General features: G+C 43.6%; 1 protein-coding gene across 1 annotated transcript; it reads right to left on the minus strand.

The window, feature by feature from the left end:
- Window positions 1–1,116: 1,116 nt before the first annotated feature.
- NPY1R (neuropeptide Y receptor Y1) lies at window positions 1,117–2,394 on the minus strand. The gene is made up of 2 exons (XM_051619265.1): window positions 1,696–2,394; window positions 1,117–1,575 (listed from the first exon to the last, which is right to left on the minus strand). The coding sequence occupies exons 1-2, from the start codon at window positions 2,392–2,394 to the stop codon at window positions 1,117–1,119; spliced, it is 1,158 nt and encodes a 385-aa protein (XP_051475225.1).
- Between the last annotated feature and the right edge of the window lie 11,313 nt (window positions 2,395–13,707).

A 13,707-nucleotide genomic window follows, 5' to 3' on the forward strand; every position in this document is an offset into this window, starting at 1 on the left:
TTATGAAAACACTCAGTTTGCTAAAGCATATTTTTTTAATACCAGACCTAATTTTCACTGTTACCAGCGAGGATGAAATTGCATCTTGTACAGATTCTGAACAGTCCCATCTCCCCTTAGGTTCTGGACACAGGTCTCAAGGAGAATTTACATGATTCATAGGCTTGGAATGCACAGCACATTTCATCACAGTAACACTAACTACTGTCAGTGATGGCAGATGAAAATGGGCTTTGGGCTTATTAAATTAAAAAAAACTGTATTATTAAAATCAGCTGTAATCAGTTGGGACTGGAGGCCCATTTGTGCTTTCATTTGCTATGGTGAAACATCAGAGCTACCCCATTGTGCTCTGTGGAATTACTGTAGGGTTTTATTCTTGTAAATGAGAAAAGAATCTCTCTCTTAATCCTGTCTTTGAACCTAAGTGATTACAGCCTGAATTGCCTTTATGAATGAAACAAATGCACGTCCCCATTTAATACAATCTACGGGTTCCACACAATAATTTTCTGTGTGTCTACACTGATTTTACAGGATTTTTACCATCCATCAAAGCCAGATGGAAAAAAAAAAAAAAGAAGAAAAAAAAATATTCAACCCACTCCCCCCCCCAAAAAAAAAAACCACAAAAAACCCCCCCACAAACCAACAAAACCAAAACCAAAGCACACGGACAACTCTTCAAAGTCCTAATTTTATTCTGGGGTGGGTGTCCTCCATAGTGACCACCTCCCTGCAGTTCATATTGTTTCTAATTTTCTTAGATGGGCACTTCTGAAAACAACTCCTTTGAAAAAATCAATGAATATATCTTCATGCCAAAGTGCATAACTGTACAAAGAAGAGAGAAAAAAAGAGCTGGTGAAAACCATAGGTAGTAGCAGGTCTGACTATGCCTTATTAGATTCACATATAACTGCTGCGAACTTTTGTCCCCTTTGTCAAAGGGACAAAAATGCATAGTGTATTGTTTCAAAGTGACAGCAATCAAAGTTTCTTGGAAAAAGAAGAAAAAAAATACCCATTTTGTACTTGTTATGTAATTGTGCTTGTCCTTGGACATGTTTCACCTGTGATCACACTTCCAGCAGTTTGGTGTAGAATTTTTATTCTTTATATTCTGTCATCATCATCACTATTTATTTTTTTAAATGCAACTGGGCTTGCCTGCTTTAAAGAGGTTTTTGAAACATCTGTGTGCATGGTGGACATGGCTATGGTCTCATAATCCTCCTCGTGAGAGCGGAAATTACAAAAATGAAATAAAATCTGCAAGTCTCTTTGGAAGTTCTTATTGAGAAACCCATAGAAGATGGGGTTCACGCAGGTAGAGATCATGGCAGTGAGGTGGCAAATCAGGAACAATAGGTTGTGGCTGCAGGTAGTGACGGGCAGAATTTCATGATTCCAATCAAACACAATATTGAAGATGGTGAGAGGCAGCCAGCAAACTGCAAAGGCAACCACTATTGAGATCAGCATGATGTTAATCCTTTTGGTTTCAGAGGATCTGTACTTACTGTCTCTCATCTTGTCCATCATGCTGTTCCTTCTTTTTAATCGTATGTATATCTGCAGGAAATTCAACAAAGAGAAACGTGTGGGATCATTTAACCTACAACCATCATCTTTGCAAGGATAAACAAACATCAGACAGAAAAAAGTACATATTGCAAGGGGATTCTCTCTTACCTTTAAGTAGCAAATAAATATAAAACAAAGTGGTCCAAAGTACTGAATCACCAAAAGCGTTGTGGTATAAGAAAGCCTGGCAGTGTCCAGGGGGAACAGATCCAAACACACATATTTGTCCTTATATACATCAAACGTTATGTTTCTGAACGGTTCATCCGTGAGCACGTGGTAGATCAGGAAAGGCAAAGAGGAAGCGGTGGCTAAAATCCATATGGCAGCAATTCCCAGATAGGCATGTCTGTTGCTCGGTCTCCAGCCACGGGGATTGATGATCAGCTGGTGGCGTTCGATAGCAATGAGAACTAAAGAAAAGACGGAGACGGTGATTGAGGCACATTGCACGAAAGGATTCAGTTTGCACATGGCCTCCCCAAAAATCCAGTGGTCCATTAAAGTATACACAAAGGTAAAGGGAAGACACATGATGGTCACTAAGAGATCAGAAAAGGACAGGTTGACAATGAGAATGTTGGTAACATTGCGCATCTCCTTTTGCTTTAAAATAATTACAATCAAGGCCAAATTCCCAGACACTCCCAGAATTATCACAGTCCCATAAGCCAAGGCCAAAGTGAAGACCATGGCCAAAGGCACATGGCAATCCTCATCCTCAAACTGCAAGACGTGCGAGTTCTTCTCCGAAAAATTCAGATGACTGGAAATATTTCCCAGGGGCCCGAGAACCGAAGCATTCATCTTGTTCCCGACTCGCTGCACGACGTGCACAGCCGCCGCCGCCGCCGCCCGTAGCCGAACCGCTCCGGGAGTTCAAACCGCGCCCATCAGCCCGCCAGGAGACCCTCAGCCGAGCCCTCGGTGCCGCATCTCCCTCGCACCACCTGGGGAAAAGGGAAGGAGCAGGGACGGTCACCCCCGGGCACATCGCCCACCCCGCCATACCGCCCCCCCCACACATCCCCTGCCCTGCCCCCGGCGAGGAGCCGGGTCCCGCGGGGAGCGCAGCCTGCCCGGGGTCGCCGGCCCGAGGCTGGAGGGGGCTCCGCGGGTTGGGCGTTGCCCACCCGACCTCCGGGGAAGCCCCCGCGGGAGGCCGGTGGTGGCGGCATCTGATCCGCGGCGGAGCGGGGGCTGCGGCCCGGGGGAGGAAAGGCAGAAGGAAAACACAGGTCTGGCAGCAGGGGATGTGTACCCTTCCCGGGCCCTTTCCCGGGAAGCTACAAGTTACACGAAATAACGAGCTGAGAAGCAGTTTCAGTCTTAGAATCATAGCATCGTTTTGCTTGGAAAACACCGTTAAGGTCATCACGTCCAACCATTAAACCCAGCCCTACCAATTTCACCTCTAAACCATGTCCCCAGGCACCACAGCTACCCGTCTTTCAAATACCTCTAGGGATGGTGACTCAACCACTTCCCTAAGCAGCCTGTTCCAGTGCCTGACAATCCTTTTAGTGAAGAAATTTCTCCTAATATCCAATCTAAAACTTCTCTGGTGCAACTTCAGGCCATTTCTTTTTGTCCCATTGTTTCTAACTAGGGAGAAGAGATTGACACTCTCACCTCACCACAACCTCCTTTCAAGGAGTTCTCCCCTCAGTCTCCTTTTCTCCAGACTAAACAACCCCAATTCCTTCAGCTGCTCCTTGTAAGACTTGTACTCTAACCAGCATACTTGAACTTCCACCAGCTTACTTAATGTTTTACGTCACATTTTTACAAGTTTAATCTGCAAAGATCTACTTTCTCAAGCTGCCCTAACTGGAATGATATCCAGCCATCCCATGGGGGTGAGGGAAAACTCATCTGACAAACGTGACAGGGTGGAAAAATTACTCAGAAAATCTCTGCATTCTTCATTACCTACTACACTTGATGTTGGGCAGCCAGGTGCCCCCAGCAACACTGGCACTGAATCAAAGGCAAATCAGGAACTCTGAACACTTGAATTTCAGCTATCAGAGCTGTGCAGCAAAAAAAAGAACAAAAAAAGAAGAAATACAAAAAATAGCAAAAATTAAAACACTGTGGAAAAATTTTAGCTATGCAACACAAGTAGGTATGCCTAATTAGCCACCCTTTTGCAAGGTCTTGGATTTAAAAAAATCAGAGAAATTCAGGCATATGTGTTCAGGGAAAAAAAAAAAAAAAAAGAGAGAGAAATCAAATAACTTGACACACTTTGACTTCGACTTGCTATTAGTGGCAGCTGCCCTGAATCTGGAACCTTCCCACTGCCCACTCTCCCATGAGCTAAATGTATTGCTCACTTAACCTTAGGTTATGGTAATGAAAGCAATCCCTCTTAAAATTCACATAAGTGGATTTCGAACTCATCTCCATATGGCACTTGTCACAAAAGCAGTAAAAACATTGCCTACTAAAATGTACTTAATTGAAAGTTACCCTGAAAGGGTGAGCTTTTGGTCTTAAATGATGCTCAGTATCAATTTTGAGGCCATCTAAGTCTGCAGAGCAGAAGTGTCTTTGTTACAGGTGGCAGACACCTTTTTAACCTGCCATGTGCTGGGTACCAGAGCTGGGATTGTCTCCTTCCTCACGGGGGCAGAGCCAGCTTGTGAGGGCTGAGCTTGCAACTCCCCTACCTCCTGAGGGTCAACAAAAGAATGACCATACCAACTACCTGTCATCTCACCAGCATCATGAGCTCACCTCAGCTGGCTCTTTATAATCTCCGCATGGCTACAGGAAACCATGACAGGTGATTTAGCTTGCCTCTGAGTGACATTTTACTGTCAAAGTTAACATCACTGTCTTGGGAAAAAAGCATCTCTGCCTGAAGCTTGGCTACTCTGATTTTCAAGCTAGCTATGCTTTGAACCTGGCATTATCTGTCAGACGTGCTGTCTCTGCTAACTGAAGTCCATATAGCCTGGTTTAGGTTTCAATAAAGAACACCCCACACACACCCCTGGGGTCTCTTGAAGCATCACTTCAGGTAGAGGCAGAATTGTAGAGTCATAGAATGGTTTGGGTGGAAGAGATCTTAAAGATCATCTAGATCCAACCCCTCTGCATGGGCAGGGTCACCTCCCACTAAACCAGGTTGTTCAGAGCCCTGTCTAACTAACAGAAGTTGGTGCTTTACCCAAAAGACAACTGTGCAGATTACACAGAGCTGAGACTCCTCAACTTCCAACAGTATGACTTCAGCCCATCCTGAAAACCAATGTCTGGATTTAATCATGATCTTCACTACCACTCATACAGCATGAGGTGGGCAGTCCAGCTCTGGGACTTGACAGGATGATGGCAGGAGCAGAGTGGGTGAGAAGCCATGTCCTGCAAGGAGGAAACTAGGCAGGTTTTGTCACCAGCTGGCAGCAAACTACACCCAGCAATAAAATGGCCTAGGTTTCAGGCTCTTGGTTCTTCTTTTCTGCTAGTCAAGACCTGCTCTGGTTTATTTATTAAATATCAAACTCAAAACCAGAAAATGCCACTGCTCCTTCTTCTACCTCTTTCCACAGCAGAGATGCTACCTAAGAGCATGGCTGGGAACCAGCTCAGAAACACAACACTGCTGGTAAGTGACAAGGAGTCCTCCCTCCATGCCCACCTCTCCAAAATGGACCAGACATCAGGAGGGGATTAGGTTGCATCTCCTGGAGAGCTGCACTTATTCCCTGTCCCCTACCCACCAGCTCCCAAGCCAGCAGGGGGATTCCTCCCCATCGTGGGTGCCGGCATGGGATGAGCAGAGCCCATAGCTCTGCAGACCCCTCTGGGTGATTGCACAGTCTGCCTCACCACACATATCTCTGTGACTCTCCTGGTGGATTTTGATTAAAAGTTTAGCAGCAACAGACAGAAAGGGTGAAATATCATGCTGTGAGGTAACTGGAAATGCACCGTAAAACTATTAGAGCTCTTCAAAAAGGAGTACAAAACACTGGCAGCCCATGCCAAGGGTTTACCTAGCCACTTACAAGTCCAGCCTGGAACCTACCACTCCCTGAGATTTTGTCATCTGCATCTGAGAGCAAGCAAACACCAGCCTAATGCACACACAACTACCCACAGTCATGGGAAAGCAATTGTAGGGGAAACTCACCTTGCAACTGCTCTGCTCGTCTTTGATGTGCTCAGGAGCTGCCTCAGGATGGTGGATAGAGGAGAAGAAAAAGTAGAGAAAGCAGAAGGATCCTCTGATATTCTGCCAGCTAAGATCCTGAAGATTGGTGAGGAAAGCTGGAGACTCCCCCTTAAAGCCAAACTCCACCTTATCCCAGTATCACATGATGGTGCTCTGCTGAGCAGATTCTGAAAATCTCACTGCAAGCACATCACCTTTAAATTACACATCTGGGGGTGGGTTGCCTAGTAATTCCGAAATAAATGCAATTAAATATTGAAACAAAAGAGGGAGGGGGAGAGCGCAGGGAAAAGCTCAGGAAGGGGGACAGTTTCAAGTCGCTGGCTGGCTGTTTCAGTATTTAGTCTGCAAGTTATTGCCATCTTGTGGCCAAACTAAAGAGGAAAATAGAAGCTTTGCAAGAAAGTGGACGAGTAGGCAATTTAAGTATGGGGAGCAAGCTACAAAGTTCAAGTTTGGCTATTTAAAGCGGCACGACTACCTTCTGGTCTCTATTTATCATGATGGATGATGACTTGGTTAATAAGAACTGTTAAGTTGCTGTTCTTGTTATTTTATATATATATATATATATGTATATATATATTTTAGCTAGAAGCAATAAGAAATGTTTTTTAAGTAATTAAGTCAATAAAGTATCAAACCTCAAGAAAATACAGCTGTCACTGTGGCCTTTGTGGGTATTTTTCTGATTCATCTCAGCCAAGTGGTTCACCATCCTTTATGACCTGTGGAAAAAGAAAGGCATTTCTGCAGGTTCCTGCAGAGTAGTGGGATATTCCAGGGAGCTGGAAGGAAAATAGATCTCTGAAGTCAAAGAACAAATCTCCATAGTGAGATGCAGAGCTGGAAAGATGGTGGCTGTTGCCTCAGCCAAATCTGCTTCTTTGAAAACTCCATTTTCCAGCAACCAAACCCTTATTTTTTTATGAAGTTGGCACAAGTAGCTCTTCAGCTGTGGGAGGATAGTTTACTGATTACTGCACAAATTCATGAAAAGCAAAATGGAAATTTTTATTTTCCATTCAGTCTTTTTGTGATCCTTAAGGACCTTGCTCTCTCACTCAGAAAAAGCACTGTCTTCAGTGGGCATTAAAACCAGTGAGTTTGGAAGTCCAAGAGAAGCTACCCAGATAAACTTAAGCAACATTTTGAAAATGACCTGACAAACCCTGCAGGTTGTATTAGGGCTTTGAATTGCTTAGAAAACAAGAGTGCCTTAACTCTTCCAAGATTCCAGATTAATTTTCCAAGTGAAAGGAGTAACACGCTGTTACATTCTTACCTTCAGGAAAACTCCTATTATATATGGCAACACTATTACATCGTGGTAATTTTCAAGTGAGAAACCATGTTAATTATAGCTAAAAAATTTCACATAATAAATGATTGTAGCATTTTTAATGGAATGAGCCTCACAAGAAGTTTTCAGAACCCAGCACTGTGTCTGATGTTTACACTGAGCTCAGCTCAACTGCATTGTAACTGCAGTACTCACTGTGAGAAAGGAAAGTGCAGGCATACCTCAAGGTTGCTATAAACCAGTAGCTGGGGCACTGCTGACATTTTAACAGCAGCAGCCAGAAGGTAAGTGCAGGGCGTATATAATGCCTCTCAAGAGCTTCAGTCATATGTGGGTCATTAACATGCACTAGTCTCCACCGGAACAGAGCAAAGGTAGATACACTCAAGCAGAGATCTAAGCTGAAGATCCCTTAAAAAGCATATTTCTGTCTGAAGCAGCAACACTCTAGGACATGCAGAACTGAGGACTCTCATTGCTATGGATATGGAATGATTCCTTCACCTTACGAAAAAGGAGAATTATTGTCCAATATAGAAATGTTTATGGGCACTAGATGCATTGCTAGGCAGGCAAAAAGCCTTTTTCTGTGTCAGGATGATCCCTCTACTTTCCTGTAAAGCTCTTACCCTTATGGGCAAGGTGGCTATTAAAAAAAAAAAAAAAAAAAAAAAAAAGAAAAGAAAAAAAAAAAAGGCACTCTGTGATGCAGAATTGTAGTACTCTACCAACAGGTATCCAGGACAGAGACACATTTTTAGGACAAGTTCAGATTAAGAGGCTTGGGATTTTGTGGCAAGGTTTTGGTAACAGGGGGGCTGCTGTTAAAACCAGGAGTTGCCCCCATGTTGCAGGGAAAAATTTTCAGCCAAGCCCAAAATGGACCTGCTCCTGGCCAAAGCTGAGCCCATCAGCAATACTGGTGGTACCCCTGGGATAACACATTTAAGAAAGGGTAAAAAATGATGCATAAGAGAGAGGCAGCAAGAAAAGGTGACAGAGAGGAGCAAGAAAAATAAGAGAACCAGTTCTCCAGACACTAAGGTCCGCTGAAGAACGAGAGGGAGGAGGTGCTTCAGTCACTAGAACACAGATTCCCCTGCTGCCTGTGGTGACAACCATGGTGACACAAGTTGTTCCTCTACAGACCATGGAGGCCTATGGTGGAGCAGATATCCATGTGTGGTGGTTCATAGAGAGGAGCTCATACAGCAGCAAGGTTTGCTGGCAGGAATGCTACCCATGGGAGACCCACACCGGAGCAGTCTGTTCCTGAAGAACTGTACCCTGTGGAAAGGACTCTGGAGCAGCTCTTGAACTGCAGCCTGTGGAAAGGACCTCCTTTTGAGCAGTTAATGAAGGACTGTATCCTGTGGGAGGGACTCCACGCTGCAGCAGGGGAACAGCGTGAGTAGAAAGGAGTGGCAGAGACAACATACTGTGAACTGACCACACCCTCCATTCCCCAACCCCCTGCCACCCAGGGAGGAAGGAGTGTTGTATAACTGGGAGGAAGAACTGAGGTTGAGCCTGGGGTGAGGAGGTGTTAGTTTTGTCTTTGTTTCTCACCATCCTACAGTATATTTAGTGGGTTAACTGACCACAGAGGCATCAACTTGTTATCCTAGCAAAATCCAAATGCCATTGTTTCTGCCCAGAAATTTCCAGAGTTTCAGATATGTATGAACTTTTTCTCCATTTTGTCATTAGTCATGAGGATCTCCATTTGAGCAGTAAACAAAGTGATTCATAATACTAATGTTTAAATAGTATATACAAGAATTTCAAACCATACAAACCCAGGTGAAGTGAGACTCACAATGCTTCTTTTATACTATGGAAATATAATAATTACCTGTAAGAGATTGAAGATGGATCCTGCATGTCACCAAGTGACCTTAATGCACAGTGATGGCAACAAATATTCATAGAGTTACTCACACTGCAGAAGGATGCAAGGTTAGGCTTTAAATAGTGCAGTGGAGCAATGGAAAAGGCTGCCTTAGTCACTGAGTCTTTTAAACATACATGCTATATATATGTGTGTGTGTGTGCATATATATATATACACATATGCTATAACCCAAGTCTTATGACAAGCTTCCTGCTCTGCCCTACTGTTGTGTGCCCACCTCAGATGACTGAATCTGTTCAAGCTGTATCAATCTTCTCTGATGCACTACACAGACGTGTGAGCACTGAAGCTAATGAATAATCATTCTAATAAACAGAGACAGGCTCTTTTCAAACTCCTTCCATTATAGCTATGTACAACACATGTTGTGCAGTAAATGCCACATAACATCAGGTATGTTCTGTAGGAAACTCAGTCTTTTGCAGTTCCTACCCATTCTCTTCATCTCCAGGCTCAACACCAAGCTGAGTGTCTCAAACTGGAGCACGAAACTCACAAAGATCTTAAAGGCTTCCTCAGTAACTCATGCTGTTGATGAGCACTGTCAGGACACGAGAATACTGGAGCAGCAATATAACCACTGTGTTAAGATTATCCTCTTGCAGGGAGTAAATTTTTTCAGTGCATCAAAAGACTGGGAAGTCTGTCTTTGTTTGTGTCCGTATGTTTGTGTGAAGGCATGACATTGCAAAAAGAGAAGTACAATAAACAGAACACAAGTATCTCAACTAAGGAAATAGAACAGCTTGAGTTAAAGAATACAGAATTTCTTTGAAGTAACAACATTGGGAAGAGAGCAAGATGTCTTTGAGAAACATGGAAAAAATACGCCAAGAGATCAACCCATTAAAATTCTCTCTCACTGTAACTCTCCCAAACAGAAAAGAAAAAATGTCACAAAATGAGACTGGCACTTTCATTAATATGCACTGTCGTGTTTGTGCAATGCAATCCCCCTGTAAAATCTAAAATCCATCAAGTGAAAGAACACTTCTGTGGTTTCTAGTGCATATAAAACAAACTGACATCACCACTATGGAAATGAATGGAAACACTCTGAAGATTTTTTTAACTTTATTTTTATAATTTCTGTTTTCTAGCAATGAACATTAGTACCATTGAAATACCTGAGTTTCACATTAACAGAATCACGGGTAAGGGAACTCATGCTCCGTGGGGCATAACTCTGTAATTAGTAGACTAAATAGATATTTTGCTGATGAGTGCAATGAGAATAGCAGCAAATTCTCTGTTGGGGTAAGGGCATGTTTATTCTGCAACAATTGCAACTGACACCAAACATAACAACAATTCATTTGATGGGTAATGTCACAAACCCAGAGAAGCTGTGTGAGTAATAATTTGCTTAACCTCTGCTGAGAATCTTGCTGCTGCAGTTCCACTTTCAACAACATGGCCAAGCTAACTGGTGTAAAGCTGTCCAGATCATATGAAATGTTACTTAAAGACTGCTTGAGATATAATATAAATTATACCCACTCAGCTAAAATATTGAGTCAGGTTTTCTGCTATGGCCATCCCAGTCTGTCCATTCATGGTTCAAGCTCACACTCATACACAAGCTCTCAGCTGGCTTCAGATGAAGCAGAAATAGGCCTCATGCTTCAGTGTGATCATCCAGAAGGAGCATTAATAGTCAATGCGTGTAAAACCAGCCAACAAATGTGATGACACATTAGGCAGCAAAAATGATCAATTACATGCTCACCCTTGGAAGTATTTTATTAGCTAACCGTCAGACGTCCTTCCTTTCATCAAAAAGACATCGCAACCATTGCAACCTTTTTAGTAGTCTAAGGCTTTCTGTCTTCATGCACAGCTGCTTCAGTGAGGTAAGAATCTGTGGAAGGGGTAGGCCAAATCTACATCCACAGAAGCCAGACATTAGTTGCATTTTCAATAGTATTTTGCAACAGTATTTTAATAGTATTTTTGTGGGGGATGAACAGTTGTATTGATCTGTGTGAAAAATTTTGACCAACAGACATGCCTTTTATGTATCTCACAAAATGCCTCAAACTCTGTAGTAGCTACGTCCTACCATTTTAGACTGTCTTGCCCATGGATAGGTGATCCATTAGTAGCAGACATTACAGTAACATTAGATTGATAGACGGCAGGCTTTGTCTCAGGGCAACTGACCACATGCCATGGAAAGTGGACATTTAGGTGGCTTAGACCTTGATTTTTTGTGGCATTCATCAGTTCTCACCAACTTCAGCTGGAACTTTGAGACTTCATGTCTTTCACAGTTAGCCTTTAGAGGCTCAATTTTATAAGATATTGGTATGATACTCCCAGAAGAATAACATGTTTGGGAATGTGTTAAGAAACATGCAAAAATTATTTTGTATTCTTATAACGACAGGGCTAGGGCTCTCTCCTATGTTTTTGTGACCCTTTGACTCAGGAATCCCAGCCTCCTCCTCTCTCCAATGCAGCATTTTTCTTCCCCACCTCCTCTAGAACACATATCTTTGATTATGACCATCTCTTACTTCCACAAGGACTCCTCCATGGTTTCAACAAACTCTATGGAGGCTGGTTTCTGGGGGACTTGTACTACTGCTACATGTTGTCAGTCCTGACATTAGATACCTTTAGTGTCAGTACTCTCCTGTCTCTAGATCACCAATTTTATTATTCAGTGTTGCTACTGGCAAGACAGAAGTACACAGTGAAAAGAAAGAAATTGTAATGTTTGGAATAATAATTCACTCTGATGTGTGCAAGTATCAGGGATAAATTGTCCACATACAGCTGAGAGAAATCTGGTGTTGTTTACAGGCTCAGGGGGGAAAAACTCCAAACAAACCCACACCTGCCACTACATTACTGGTTGATGAACTCTCCTGAAATAAGACAACTAACAAAACAAGTGTGATATTCTGTTCTTAAAGAAAATTGCTTTGAGGAAGAAACACTTGTCTTACTGACTGCTCCTGGTAAGAAACACATAATTTCTGGAAGCTGTTGGGGAAACTGTAGTAAGTGACTGTCCTCCTTAGAAGCTATCAACATGGGGGCAGGCTGTTGGTATGTTTACAAAGGTACAAAATTGCATCCCACAGAAATCATAGCTGTGCAATGCAAGAAACCATAATTTCCCATTTGTGGGCACTGCCAGCAAATTTAGATGTTTGTTGTTTTTTAAAGACAATGTCAGTCTACTGTAGCCAGAAATTTTCATAGAAAGATACTGTGTCTCTAAAACTTCCCTCTTTCCAGGAAGGAGCATCCACCTCAAGCAGTGTGGCCAACAATGTGAGAAGCTCCCCTGGAATAAGGGAAATCCAGGTAAATTTGTGCCCTGGGATATTGTCTTAAAGCCCCATCACAGGTTACAACCAGAGTGGGTTTCTATCTTCAGGTCATATATTTGCTTGAAAAGCTTCAACACCACCAGTGTAAGGTGGGAAGATGGTAAAAAATGTTAAGAACAGCTGCTCAGCCATAAAAAGGATTAATTTTGTTCTCTTTTGTGAGTAACAGGAGAGCTGTCTTAAAGGATGAGATTGGCACGTCACTTCCACCTGGCAGCTCCCTGTGCTCCACTTGCACATGCCGTGATTCACCAGCAGTGGGTGGTGAATAATGCAAAAGCGGGTGAAAAAAAGATGCGATGCAGTCTCCCCTGCCATCCTGAGCTCATCCACTGAAGATTAGGGTTAATTGTTCCTGACCACTTACCCTAAAATGGTGGGTTTTAACCTAACTTAAACTAAGAACCTAACTGGACTTTTGAAAATCGTTTTACAGTATGTTCCAGCCAGCCTTTTAGTCTTTGTGTGGCAGCCTTTCACGGGCTAATTATACTGACAGCTTTTCTGCAGTGCTGTGTTAATATCAACTGTCGAAGGAGTGCCTTGGAAAATGAAAAACTCATTACATTTTTGTGTCAGATTCTGCCAGTTGTGCTCCCAGAGACCCGCATGTCACTCAGTTCTCCAGTAGCCCTGTAATTGGACTATGATCAATGACTCTTCTTGTGCTAGAAGATAGCAGCTGGAGAGAAGAGCAGAATTTGTCTTTTCATGCTTTATGTTATGACATACCCAGCAATTTCTACACTTTAAAATACTCCTTTTAAAAAATGCCCTGCCTTCCCACTGACGGCCCAGATTAAATTCAAACCATCCCTCAGATATTTGTCTCTGTAAGAACTCAAGTTTCTCGACTGAGAAAGGAACACTGTTTGGGGGAAATCCATCACCTCCCACCTGTTCTAACATAATGGTAAAAAATTAAAGGGTGTTTGAGCAGTATGGATAAATACCACCAGAGCTCTGCTCTACCCGAAGACAGAGGAACCACCGGGCGCTCAGGTCAGTGCTCTGCGGTCGCTTGGCTCACGCTTCCCCATGTCCCGCCACACGCAGAACATTTCGCCTCTGCAAAACGCTGCGTCCTGAATTCCGGGTGAGAAACGGAGCGCGTCCCTTACATACTGGCGAGTGCGGGGTTGTTGATAGTCTCACTGTATTTCCATGGAAACTCTAATTGTCATACCGTGTCAGGCTAAAATATCCGGCTCCACGTCCCGCCCGGAGCAGCCTCCCGACATGCGCCCGAGCGGCGGCTCTGACCCTGAGCCCGACGGCGGCCGGGTCAGCAGCGAGCACGGCGGCCGCCACCGGCATCCGCCCGCGGGCGCGGCTCTGGGCGGCAGGCGCGTCCCGGCGCCGCCCTGGCACC

The sequence above is a fragment of the Apus apus genome, chromosome 4 (assembly GCF_020740795.1).
Source record: "Apus apus isolate bApuApu2 chromosome 4, bApuApu2.pri.cur, whole genome shotgun sequence".
NCBI classification, from domain to species: domain Eukaryota; kingdom Metazoa; phylum Chordata; class Aves; order Apodiformes; family Apodidae; genus Apus; species Apus apus.

What these genes read in the sequence shown, in the direction of transcription:
- NPY1R (XM_051619265.1), bottom strand. Translation starts at nt 2,394, where the DNA reads ATGAATGCTTCGGTTCTCGGGCCCCTGGGAAATATTTCCAGTCATCTG. An exon ending in TATTTATTTGCTACTTAAAG is followed by an intron (nt 1,576 to 1,695) that starts GTAAGAGAGAAT and finishes AATTTCCTGCAG; the next exon opens with ATATACATACGATTAAAAAG.